Source organism: Amblyraja radiata, chromosome 7 (assembly GCF_010909765.2).
Source record: "Amblyraja radiata isolate CabotCenter1 chromosome 7, sAmbRad1.1.pri, whole genome shotgun sequence".
NCBI lineage: Eukaryota > Metazoa > Chordata > Chondrichthyes > Rajiformes > Rajidae > Amblyraja > Amblyraja radiata.
The window spans coordinates 16,870,215-16,884,378 of record NC_045962.1 but is presented as its reverse complement, the minus strand read 5'-3'; the positions used below and the strand labels follow the sequence as shown (position 1 = coordinate 16,884,378).

The 14,164-nt window shown below is 38.8% G+C and overlaps 1 protein-coding gene across 1 annotated transcript in view; it reads left to right on the top strand.

Annotated features, from left to right (window-relative positions):
• ankar (ankyrin and armadillo repeat containing) overlaps positions 1 to 14,164 on the top strand; it is a 99,583-nt gene that overhangs the window by 26,855 nt on the left and 58,564 nt on the right. The window contains exons 4-7 of the mRNA XM_033023465.1: positions 6,680 to 6,843; positions 7,427 to 7,542; positions 9,728 to 9,908; positions 12,747 to 12,969. Coding sequence (XP_032879356.1) covers positions 6,680 to 6,843; positions 7,427 to 7,542; positions 9,728 to 9,908; positions 12,747 to 12,969 — 684 coding nt within the window. The remainder of the gene's footprint in view (positions 1 to 6,679; positions 6,844 to 7,426; positions 7,543 to 9,727; positions 9,909 to 12,746; positions 12,970 to 14,164) is intronic.

The window sequence follows — 14,164 nt, the reverse complement described above, 5'->3', positions numbered from 1 at the left end:
GAGGTAGCCAACATAATCAAAGGTCGGGGGCGCTGTCCTGTGCATGGCTGCCCAGTCAGCAGCTGTCTGTCTCTTCATCTTTTTTTAATTTTTTAGTTAATGCAGGTATAAGAGAGCTCTCAGCACCTAGTCTTCCCTCGTCTTTTCATCACCTTTGGAAACCTTTATTGCTGTTTAGCAACATGAGGGCCAAAGTTGTGCCAATGAAAGTCAACGAAGCAATTATGAAACGGAGAAACAAGAATAAAACTGTTAGAGACATCAGCCAAACCTAAGGCTTACAAAAATCAATTTTTGGAACACCATTAAGAAGAAAGAGAGCCCAAATACCTGTCCGACAGATCAGGAACACACTTCAGGAGTCAGGTGTGGATTTGTTCATGACCACTGTCCACAGAAGACTTCATGAACAGAAATACAGAGGCTACACTGCAAGATGCAAACCACTGGTTAGCTGCAAAAATTGGATGGCCAGGTTAGTTTGCCAAGAAATACTTAAAAGAGCAACCACGGTTCTGGAAAAAGATCTAGTGGACAGATGAGACAAAGATTAACTTATATCAGAGTGATGGCAAGTGTAAAGTCATGGAGGAGAAAAGGAAGATCCAAAGCATACCACCACAACAACTGTGAAACATGGTGGTGGAGGTGTTATGAACTGGGCATGTATGGCTGCTGAAGGTACTGGCTCACATCTTTATTGATGTATAGGCACATCCTATCTGCTCAAGTTCAAACAAATGCCTCAAAACTCATTGGCCAGCGGTTCATTCTACAGCAAGACAATGATAGCAAACATATTGCTAAAGCAACAAAGGAGCTTTTCAAAGCTAAAAAATTGTCAATTCTTTGGAAAAGTCAATCACCCGATCTGAACCCAATTGAGCATGCCTTTTATATGCTGAAGGGAAACCTGAAGGGGACTAGCCCCCAAAACAAACATAAGCTAAAGATGGCTGCAATACAGGCCTGGCAGAGCATCACCAGAGAAGACACCCAGCAACTGCTGATGTCCATGATTCGCAGACTTCAAGCAGTCATTGCATACAAAAGATATGCAACAAAATACTAAACACGACTACTTTCATTTACATGACATTGCTGTGTCCCAAACATTATGGTGCCCTGAAATGGGGGACTATGTATAAACACTGCTGTAATTTCTACATGGTGAAACAAAATGTATAAAAATGGCCTTTAAAACAATCTGACAATGCACTTTACCCACATGTGATTTTTTTTCTGATACAAATTTCAAATTGTGGAGTTCAGCGGCAAATAAATACACGATGGGTCATTGTCCCAAACATTATCAAGGGCACTATATGCACAGATCTTGCCATTTTTGGAATAGTTGCTGTTCAGTCATGCCTGAAATGTTAAAAGTATATTTTCATGCAGTACCTAATACAGATCCTATCTCTTCCTCATCTCACAGATATTTCTGTTTTACAGGCTAAGGATGATGTAAACTTGCAGCTCTTTGAAACTTTCCCACCTGTTCCCCTTGCCTTACCTCACCTCACCATTTCTCTTTCTGACAAGAAAATTGTGAGGATGATGTAATATGATTGACTAGCAGCCACCAGCTCGGAGATTTCACAACACACAATATTGAATAAAAACAGAAAATGCTGGATAAACTTAACAGGGCAGCCAACATTCGTGGAGAGATAATCAGTCGACATTTCAGGTCTGCGATCCTTGGTTAGAACTGGAGAGAAAAATAAAAAAATAGTTTAAAAAAACTCAAGGATATGTAGAGCAAAGGGAATTTCTGTATTAGGCCAAATAAAAATAATCTAAGGCTGTTATCAGCACATTAAGCTAACTGGTAAATGAGTTGTCAATGTAAAATTGTGCGACAAATAGGATAAGGAAAGCTGAGCCAACATAGATCTGATGAAGGATCACAGATGTAAAATGTTGGCTGTTTCTCTTTTCACAGATATTGATCAACGATTTTTTTTTTTTGCAGCATTTTCAGTTTTCTTTTATGTTAGATATCCAGCATCTGTGTGTGTTTTTTTTTTTTTACATAATATAAAAGATACGTATGAGTAAGAAACTGCACATGGTGAGACTCTAACGTAAGTGGCCTGCAGTTTGGCTGGGGGCATGTTATGTGGGTGCCAGATGACATCACCTCACAGAGATTCTGGTGCCAAGGATTCAGATGAAGACTGCAATGGATCAGGCCAGAGAAGAGGACTGCACAAACACAATGCATAGTGCATTTGGATTCTACCAGAAAGCCAACTATCAATGCCAGGCGTATGGGGTGATACAACGGGAAGACTTCTTGCTGTGCTTGCCAGTTATCCCATGCTGGCTGGATTGGTTTAGTCCAGTTCATTTGGACAGGAATCAAATATTCATTGTACAGAGATTTAATTCACATGCTGCCTGCTTTACATACTTACAGGATGCGCCTGTGACAAATATTTAGTCATTTTTATCCAATTTATTCAATAGTACATTGTGATCTTATCGAGTCCACACACAGGATTAGAAGTTGTTCAGCCAGAGCTGAACACACCTCTCGGCATCTGCATACAATGGTGTCTGTCTTGTCGCTTCTTGTGCGTGGTGGTGGAAAGATTGGTGGAAACAGGGCCGCGACGTGAACGCTCTTTCCTTGACCCCAATTGTGATAAAAAAATTAAATTTAATTTAAAAAAAGGTGGTTTTAACTCACCGTCAAAATTAAGAGAAGTAATGGGAAAGGTGAGCAAAGCAATGCTACAAACCATTTTCTAGACTCAAGTACCTCAGTATTTTTGTCATGTCAGACCTTTAATATTTGCAGAGCTGTGCCTCGGGTATGAAATTCTGTCCCGGCTCCAGAGCTTGAATCTTTTTATTTTTGCAACCAAAATTGATACAATTAAAGTACCATCTGACTGAGTTCTGAGTATGTGATTGCCAAGAACCCAAATATTAAGGGTATAAATGAACTATGTGAATGTTTTAAAATGGGCAATAGTGTTTATTTCCATATCAATAAATTAAATAATCTCGAAAGAAAGATTGTATGACATTATAGATTATTTAAAACTATTTTAAGTGTGCCTTCTGGTGCTAGGGGCATTCACTAGTCTCGCTAAATGAACATTCGGGTACTATCGTACAACTGTCGTGGCCTGCGTTTGGGCCAGAGCGCAGGGGATAAAGCTCGCCGCTCAGTTGTTGACAACCTCCTGGAGAACTGTGACATACTATTTATGCAAGAGACATTCTTAGCGAAGCAAGACTTAGACAAACTCAATTCTCTCAATGACAACTTTCATGGGGCTGGGGAGTCTACAACTGACCTTGGCATGGGAATAGTCAGAGGTAGGATACCAGGGGGTGTGGCTATTCTATGGAACAAGAAGGTTGACTCATCAGTAAATGTGATTTGGCTTGATGTTGACTGGTGCATTGCCATACACTTTGCTCACAACAACAAGGAATTTGTTATCCTGAATGTATATACACCCTATGAATGCCATTAAAATGAGGATGGATATATAAATAGACTTGCTTTCATCTATTCTTTCATTCAAAACAATAATTATTGTAGTGTATATGTCATTGGGGATATGAATGCAGATATCTCAGATATGAACTCATTATTTGCCAATCATATGGCTCAGTTCTGTCAAGATAATAATTTAATATTGTCAAGCAAAGTGCTTTTACCTACAGATAGTTATACTTATATTAGTGAGGCCTGGCACACCACATCATGGCTGGACCACTGTATTAGTACAGCTGATGCACATGCCTCATTGGGGTGTATGAGCATTCTGTACGGGGCAGCAATGACTGATCATATATCTGTTGCTATGACAATACATGTTGAACACATACCTGTGGTATCCAGAGATAGAAATAGCTTTAATACAGAAAAACTGGACTGGTCAATGCTTACAAAGGAAGACATCCTAGCTTATTATGCCCATACAGATAAATCTTTAAGCAATATTCATCTACCTAAAGATGCAATAATATGTAGTAATGTTAATTGTAAAGATATGAAGCATAGGAGAGATATCTGCTCCATGCATAATGATATAGTAAGCGCTTTATATGTAGGCAGTAAGCCCTACTGCAAGCATAAAAATAAGACACATAACACCAGGCCTGGCTGGAATAAGTATGTAGCTGAGTATCATACTGAAGCCCGTGAAGCCACCAAATCATGGGCTATGGCAGGTAGACCCAGACAGGGGCCTGTGTTTGAGCACAAGAAGCTCACTAATGCAAGGTATAAGTATGCTGTTCGCTTCATCTGTAAAAATGAGCAAGCTATGAGGGCTGATTCCATGGCTAAGAAGCTGCTAAGTAACAATGCTACAGATTTTTGGAAGGAAGTGAGAGCTCTTAACAGTTGCAAAACATCTCTACCATGCACTGTAGATGGAATCTCCAGAGCAGCTAATATCGCGGAGTTATGGCGACAGCATTATAGTACTTTATTCAACTGTGTCCAAGGTGACTTGTATAGGGTGGACAATATTGAGAGTAATGACTCAATGGCGATTATGTCACATGAGGTGTATCATGCCATGAACAAGCTGTCCAACAACAAAGCAAGTGGCTTGGATCATATTTCTGCTGAACATCTTAAGTATGCGAGTATGAGGATAGCTCCTCTCCTTGCTATTTGTTTTACTGGCTTTATGATTCATGGCTTGTTACCAGACTCAATGTTGTCTGTCCTGTTAGTGCCGGTCATTAAGGACAAAGCTGGTAAAGTAGGCAGCCTAAATAATTACAGGCCCATAGCTTTAGCCAGCATATTGTCAAAAGTTTTAGAAAGAGTTCTGCTGGATAGAATAAATGAGTTTGTTAACTCCACAGATAACCAGTTTGGCTTTAAAGCTAAACATGGCACTGACTTATATGCATATATGCCCTAAAGGAGATTGTAAACAAATATAGAGGCAAAAACTCTTCAATCCTTATGTGCTTTATTGATGCTTTCAAAGCCTTTGACCGGGTTAATCACAGAATGCTGTTTGGTAAAATGAGTCAAAGAGGGGTGCCTAAATACATTGTTAGAATTCTGGCCTACTGGTATGCCCACCAGACTATGCAAATAAAATGGGGCAATAGGGTCTCAGCCCCATTTGGGGTTAGCAATGGTGTTAGACAAGTGGGAATCTTTGTCCCCAGTCCTTTTTAATCTATATATTGATGATCTGTCTAAACAATTGAAAGCCTGTAACACTGGGTGCGTGATTGGTAATATTTTAGTGAACCATATTATGTATGCAGATGATCTTGTGGTCTTTAGTCCATCTAGCGCTGGTCTCCAGCAGCTCCTTACTATATGTTCTGTGTATGGTGTGGAACATGACATTATATATAATGCTAGTAAGAGTGCTGTTATGATCTGTAGAACCAAAGAGCATAAATGTCTAAAATTGCCTGATTTTAAATTGTCTGACAATAATCTTAGTGTCTGTAATAAGGTAAAATATCTAGGGCATATTATTACAGAACAAATGACAGATGATGAGGATATTTTTAGGCAACGACGCATGCTGCATGTACAGGCAAATATTCTCTTGCGTAAATTTGGTGCGTGTGCAGATGTGGTGAAGATGTCGCTATTTAGAGCATACTGCACACCACTCTACATTGCGCACCTGTGGTCAAACTATGGAAAGACAAGTATGCAGAGACTAAAGGTGGCATATAACGATGCCGTGAGAACACTGCTAAGGAAACCTAGATGGTGTAGTGCCAGTAATATGTTTGTGGCTGCAGGAGTCAGTACTTTAGAAGCTATCCTAAGACATCACATGTATAAATTCATTTGCAGGATAAATGACTCTAAAAATGTGATTATTGTGGCCTTGTCAAACATAAGGGTTAGCACTACACGCTACGAATCCCAGCTGTGGAGACACTGGTATCATTGTCTCGTTGTAGGACATTGATCATTCTTTTAATCTGGATTTTAAACTTATGTATTGTGTTTTTTAAAAATATATAATTTATGATGCTTTTATAAGTGATATACTAAGATTTTATATGTACTTTATGATATTTAATATGCAATGCATTTAAAAAAAAAAAATTTAAAAATGTAATGTTCCCCTTGTCTGGACCTCGAGTCCGTAATAAAGTTTATTATTATTAGGGGCATGGGCATTATTAAACACAACATTAGATTAGGCTCTATAAATGAAACAGAAGTATATTAAGAACATAAATCAGTCTTTTTCCTTCATTGTATTATCTATATGTGGAATAAACTTCCTGACTGAATAGTGCTGGCAAAAACCGTGGAATCATTTAATAATAGCTAATTGGTTTAATGGTGGTTGGTTTAAAGTTTAACGAGATAAACTATAGTAGAAGCACCTATTTTTAAACTGATAATGGTTTGATCCTGCCACTCTTATGATTAAGAACTCAATTTGCAGTTTGAGTGTTGTAAAATTAAATAATTAAAAGAATGAAGAATTTTTTAAAAATGTGTAATTTACAAAATTAATCATTAACTTTGTTTAACAATATGTGGAAAATTAATTTCAAAACAATAATATGCAGGAGTAACTCAGCGGGTCAGGCAGCATCTCTCATACTGCAACATTATTCACAGGTTTGCCCCACAATCACCATTTGGATAATGCATTTTGTATACCATCATCATTGACAATAGTTCCTCTCTTTATAACAGATGAAAAGTTAAAAACTGAACGTGAGTTTCCACCCCTTCTTCTCGGCGCAAGTTTCAAATGTAAACATTTTCAATACCAAACAAGTGAATGCTTCCATCTCCACGGTGGAATTGAATTTGATATAGGAACTCCTGAAATTGAGGATATGCCCTATACTATAAAGGTACTTCTCTGTAACTGTTGTAGTCAAGTAAAGAAAATAATTTAAAGCATTTGATTCAGAATAAGTACACATATCAATTTTTCTATTAGTTGACTGGGTAACTTAATAATTTATTTAAGAAGGAACTGCAGATGCTGGAAAATCGAAGGTACACAAAAATGCTGGAGAAACTCAGCGGGTGCAGCAGCATCTGTGGAGCGAAGGAAATAGGCAACGTTTCGGGCCGAAACCCTTCTTCAGTGATTAATAATTTAGTTTTATACGATGCTGCAGAAAATAGAGGGTCGTTCCAAATTCAAATATTGCCTCGTGCTACATGACTGATCTCAGATATTGAGATGGATTATGTATATTCAGACACCAGATCTATGTCTCAATGAAGAACAAATCTTGAGTGAGAAAATAAAGAATTATTGGCATGTTGATTCTATTGAAGCTTGTAACTATTATTGAGAGTGAAGGGGAAGGCAAGTTTAACAGCAAATAATTATATTTAGAAATGTGATCAATTTTTTGTTATGTTTAGAATACTGAAAATAATATTTTATATATCATATTTTATACATTTGGTGTTTTGTTACAGGTTGCCTTTGATGATATTTATTCCCAAGCTATGCACCATCTAAAACAATTGTTCAATCCTGACATGATACTCAGAGGCCAACATACCATACCTATTATGCAGTTTGATGATCAGAGGTGGGTAGGAAATTCACATAAAAATTCCTATGTTATTATAACAATCGAAGTGCTCAAACTGTAGTGTTTAGAAAAGTTCATAATTTTACTCCATCTGTTTTCTAATGTACTCTTCATTTTCCTCTGTGAACTGCATCCGTTAATCATGTAGCTTTGTTTTACTGCTATTAAAAGTACATTTTGTTCTGATTTGTGGCATAATTAAAAATGAATTATGGTATGTAATTTGTAATTTTAGACAAATGAAAACAAAGGTTAATATATTAAAATATAAAGTTAATGTGTATTCCTTAAATATGTGACACTTTCAAATATATATTTCACTTATTTATTTAAGTGTATGTTTCTGAATAGCTTTAGTGATTTATCACTAATTATGCATGTTAGTATGATTTCAATGCATAAGATTTAACAACAAAACTACCACTGATAAAACTTTTTGTTGTTCATAAAACAACTAATTTTTGTTGAATCAGTGGATTTATTATTTATTGATTATATCTATAATCCGATTTGTTCCTGGAACTGACTTAACATTAAATCAACCTAGCAGTGGGCAGGGGTAAGCGATGGGCCTCGGGAGTTATAGGGAGGGGCAAGGGAAAAGGACAAAGGAGAGGGAGAGGCCTCCCTGCTAGCTGTGTTCCCCTCTCACAAGACTGAGCCACTGGGACAAACCCGAGACCACCAGCGTCACTGTGTGGTCAAGCCTGGGTTGCCAGGAAGAAACCTGAAATACCTAGTGCCTCTACTGCGGCTAAGACTGAGTGACCGGGGCAAGTCTGAGATACCATAATCTCTTTCTGCCCACAGACAAAGAGGGACTGTTCGCACGCGCACACACACACACACACAGACTGAACCACCAGGATAATCCTGAGACTGCCAGTGTCGCCTCTTCAAGCCCAAAGCTGAGCTGCCAGGAAGAAACCTGAGATCGCCAATGCTTCCTCTTGAGGCAAGGGTGAACTGCGTAAAATATATCGCGTGTTCACCCTACCGCAAGTGTTCACTGCCGAACTCAACGTCATCCCTGACTCCACAGTGGCTTGTCCATAAACTTACATATGCATATTTGTCACATTACAAGGGGCAAAGAAACTGCTTCTGCTTGTACCTCATCTTACTCTTTCCCCTCACTTGGGCATGCTCTGCCTTGTTTACAGGCTCTTTAATCATTTGGAGAGTAAACTGACCTCTCTTAAAGACAGCAGATTGATGTATAATGAACAACATAATGAATGCATAATGTCAGTATTTCCACCTTGGATAAGGCTTGAAAAATAATAATTGAACTATGCAGACTTTGATAATGTTATTCAATCTTTAAAATTGAATAGGTCTTTTTCCACTCAGATTGTGTAACTAATTGCCATTCTGCCCAATCTTACCTCCAGAATGTTTTCATATGTTGGATGAGATTGTGGAAGATTTTGACAACTTTAATAAAGTTTGAAATCTAGGGATCCCTTGTTTGATCCATCCTCCTCTAATAATTTAATGTTACAATACTCTTAACGATATCTTCATTGTAGTGAACAGTCACTAAACTGTATTGAATTATAACAACTGATTTCTTGACTTGTTTGTGGGGATGTTCTCTGACATTAATGAAAGCAATGATCATCTACGCATATTTTCTCTCTCTTTATTATCGAGACAATAATAAAGAAGAGAGATATAATAGCTGTAGTATATCATTAGAGCTATATTCAACCAAATTCATGGACGCAAGGTTAATGCTTTAGCTTCCACTGTAGCCCATGGCACTAAAGTTAATAGTAACTATGTAATTCCTATTCCATAGAATCACTCAAACTAAAGAACGAATGTGTGATTTTCTGATTATAATGAAACTTTGTACAACACTTTCATTTGTTGAGACTTTTAATAGCACTGGGAATGTTGGAAATACTCAGCAAGTCCTGCAGTATCTCTGGAGGGAGAAACAAGAGTTAATATTACAGGCCACGGTAAAAAAAAGTCATTTACTAAAGCATTAATTTATTTCACCACAGATACTGCCTGATGTGCTGAGTATTTCCAATGCTCTCTGCTTATATTTCAATTTTTTCTTAAATCTGCAATGTTTTGTTTCTCTTTGATTTTTCTTTGGTTTATGCAAAGTTCATGGCTTTAATTTTTATTAAGTTTAAAAATGTCTTGTTTTATGTTATTTCTACAGCTATTATGTAATCTGTATAGAACTAGAAAACCTCCATCAGAAAACTCAGAAATTTCAGTGGTGGAGAAACATGAGTGAAACAGTCCACCAGTTGAAATCCAGCAAGCTACCACTGAATGAAGACCAGATTGCTGAACAATTAAAGAAAAAATATGGCATTAGAAAAGCAGCAAGATGCAAGGTGCTGAGGCATTTTACTTATTTATGTTCCCCAGCTGATAGCACCTTGCCTCTGAGTTATAAGTTTATGTCATGCAATCTGTGCGATGAGCTTGTAGGTATAGAATTCCAAGAGTTTGCCCCAGTGACATTAATAATAAATTACAGGATCTTAGTTTAAAACTGACATTGTGTTGTATTTTCTGGCACACATGTTATGCACAGAAGTGGTTTCAGTCAGTGATCATCCTCCCTTTTTAAAGTGTAGGATGTTTATTATGGTGTTTATAGAGTACTATGTTTATAACCAGCTTACAACCCAGCAGTATTCTCTAACTTCTTACCACTTGCTTCCCCCTCTCTCAATCTCACCCCCGTCCTTGTTCTCTGACCAGCCCGACTGTCCTCCTGATTAAATTTTATCTTTGTATGCTTTGATGTCACCTTCCGGGGGGAAGCAATGATCCATTCTACATTTTCCTTGACCGTCCCTTTGAACTCTCGTTTTCACACCTTTCCCACTCTCGTCTTCACACCTTTCCCTTCCGTATCTCTGTGTCTCCCTCTCCCCTGACTCTCAATCCGAAGAATGGTCTCGACCAGAAACGTCACCCATTCCTTCTATTGGGAGATGCTGCCTGTCCTGCTGAGTTACTCCAGCATTTTGTGCCTATCTTCGGTGTAAATCAGCATCTGCAGTTCCCTCCTACCTACACATGTTCACATATCTGTTGTCTGCTACATGTAAGAATTTCATTGGTCCATTCCGGGGCAAATGACAATAAAACATTCTTGACTCTCTCTCTTGTGACTCTTGACATGAGTGCAATATCAACATTGCAATTTATATGGTATGCCACAAACCTTGGAATTATTTGCCCATCATATACATATGTCAAAAGTACAAAGGACAAAGGGACAAAGGATATTTATTGTCACATACACCAATTGGTGCAGTGAAAATTGAGTTGTCATTGTAGCACACAAATAAAATAAACACAACATTATAGAATTTAACATTAAACATAAAAATCATCCCCCCACAGCAGGATCAAAGTTTCCCACTGTGAGGGAAGGCAGCAAAGTTCAGTCCACTTCTTCGATGTTCACCCGTGGTCGGGGCCTATTGAGGCCTTCGCAGTCGCCGCTACGGCAGCCTGATGTTTCAGGCCCTCTCGCCGGGATGATAAAACTCCGGCATCGGAACAGAACACTCTCAGCGGCTTGGAGTTCCGAAATGGCCGTCATCAAATTTATGCAATATTCATTTGACTCCTGCCCTATCTAATTTATGTCCAAACTTGAACACAGTATTGGCTATGCACATGAAAAACCACACATTTATGGTACTTAAAGGGATCTTGATTTTTAACTTGATGTTTCAGGTTGAGATCCCTTGTCTGGTCCCAGAGGAATTGTCTCAACCTGAAACATCGATTGTCCATTTTTCTTCACTGTTGCTGTCTGACCCACTGAGTTTCTCCAGCAGATTAATTGTTCAGAGGATTTTAGAGTATGGAGTAAATGGGATGTGAGAAAGGATTAGCTAAGAACATAACCATGCTTATTCGCAACCTCCACACCATTGTCTTTGAGCAGCATAATCAAAACACCTTCCTCAAAACTATTTAGTCTGTGAGCCATGAGAGGGAACCTGTTACAATGCAGTGATGTTCTTGCAATGACTGAATTGCTGGGTATGTGTAGGCCGTCATATTTTAGGGGAGTATTGGAGTAGTGATAAATATGTACCTGTAAGTGTACGGTGGGGAATATGAGAGTGTTAGATAGAAATGATCAGCAGAGATTGTTGTTATATGTATTGGAGGTGTGGTGCATAGAGCGATATATGTCTCTATTTGTGCAGTCACCAACAAATTTTTTTTTGTTGTTCTCATTGAACCTCAGGTGACATTATTACCTGACATGTCCCCAGGTGACATTATTACATTTCTACTAGCAGTGGAATCAGGTACTTGGAGCATGGAACTAATAGAACCTTGCAAGGAGGTACAGCATCAGAAGAGGCTCCCTCATACCCCTCCCCACTAATAATGGTCAATCATGTTGACACATATCTATCCATTTATATTTCCTATAAATAGTTGTCAAATTGAAATTCTAGTGAATGCCCCAGTATCCTGTAAATCACATTCCTCTTTTCCCAATGAAGCTTTGTCTCTGACCTTGAAGATTTCTTGGTCACCCTTGTATACAGTTGCATGCTTTCTCCGCTCAGATGTTCCATGCAGAGTTTCATAGTCAGGGTTTTTGGCTCCATATCAGATAGCAAATATTTCCCAAGTTGTCTAATGACCTCCAAAAGTGGTTGCAGTTAGCGATCATCTCCCTTTTTGGAGTGTCGGCTTGAATTCAGTCAGTTGATGTAAGGGATGCCAGAAATTGCTTCCATGCTGATATGAAAAACAGTATGGTTGCCACTGTTTAAACATTTGCAAGTCTTCTCAGTATGAATAACAATGAGATACACTACTGGAGACCCCTGACATTGCAACTTCAGTGCAGATCTTCTTGCCCAATTGGATTTTAGTCTATTGTGCTATTGAGCACAATGATCCTCGATTCACTCTTCACTATGTTGAAGTGACTGGAAAATTCAAAGCACAAACCCATTCTTCATTACCATCTATAGCTCCAGAAATGGACCACAGGCCGTATTCACAGAAGTTCCCAATCCTCCAAACCAAGAATCTATGCACAACACTTCTGACTTTTGTTCCCATATATATATATATATATATTTCATATTTTGTAAAATGTATTTTGTAAACATCTGGATCTTAAGACTGTTCTGCAGAAATGTAAATATAGACAATTGTACTTTTTTTTTTTCATACAGAATTTGCCCTTTAGTCTAATATCCGTGACTGACAGTGGGCTTGCTGCAGTCTTTTACTCATTTAGTCAACTAAATCCAATGTCACATCTTGGAGTTGAGGATCAAAATGGTTACGGACTTTTTCATCATGCTGCAATGCATAACCACGTCTCAATTATGTGCCTGCTGACCACAATACGTCTGAAAATCAATCAGCATCGCAATCACAAGTTCCAAGACGCGGGTGAGCTAAAACATGTTAAATTTATAAAAAGGATTTATCATAATCATAATCGTAATTTATTAGTCAAGTATGTTTTGCAACATACGAGGAATTTGGTTTGCCATACAGTCATACCAAAAAAGCAATAAGACACACGACTACATAAAAATTTGATATAAACATCCACCACAGCGGCTCCTCCCCATTCCCCACTGTGATGGAAGGCAATAAAGTCTTATCTTCTTGCCTCCTTTTCTCCCGCGGTCGGGGGGAGTTCGAACCATCCGCAGTCAGGGCAATTGAAGCTTCCGCAGCCGGGGATCGAAGCCCCCGTGTCGGGGCGATCAAGCTCCTGCATCGGGGCGGTTGAAGCTCCTGTGGTTGGAGCTCCCGAAGTCAGTCCCTAACCAGGGACTGCGAGTTCCAGATGTTAAAGTGCACAGGCTCCCGCAGTTGGAGCTCCGTGGTCGATCCTTGGCAAAGGGATTGGCAGCTCACGATGTTGTCCTCAGGCTCCCGAGGTTGGAGATCCAAGGTCCCAGCAAGAGGCCGCCAGCTCCACGATGTTAGGCCGCAGTGCAGACGGAGATACGACATGGAAAAAGTTTCCCCCACCACTCCCACATAATACACAAACTAAAGATACACTAAAACATACATTTTATAACAAAATAAAAGCACAAAGAAGGAAAAAGAAGAGACAGACTGTTGGCGAAGCAGCCATCGTACGGCACCCCCTGGTGTTATTTTATGTATCAATTTTCTGTGAATAGCATAATTGAACTGATGATACTTTCAAAATCATCTTCTGTTTGTACATTGGATTCTAAGACATTACATTCAGTCTGCCAAGAACTACTAGATGGTTTCAGCAGCCTAGTCTGACAGTGAAGTGTGTCTGTCTGAATCTATGATGCTGCTGCGAGCAACATTTTTCATTAACCTCACCATAATTGTGCATATGACAATTTACTCGTCTTGACAACATAATACAGCCTGATTTACTACTCTGGTGCTGAATGTTCCTCCAATCCTTTCAGTACTTTTCCTCCTTTCCAATTTTACTTTCTGATTTTAAGCCCGTGACAAATTTGTTTAAATTCTTCCTGCAAGCACAAACAAACCTCATCATGGATTTATTGCTCCAACCATGTTGAGATGCAACCTGTCCAGTCTCTGCAGTGTCCATCTCACCAAGAATTGGTTACAATCTAAC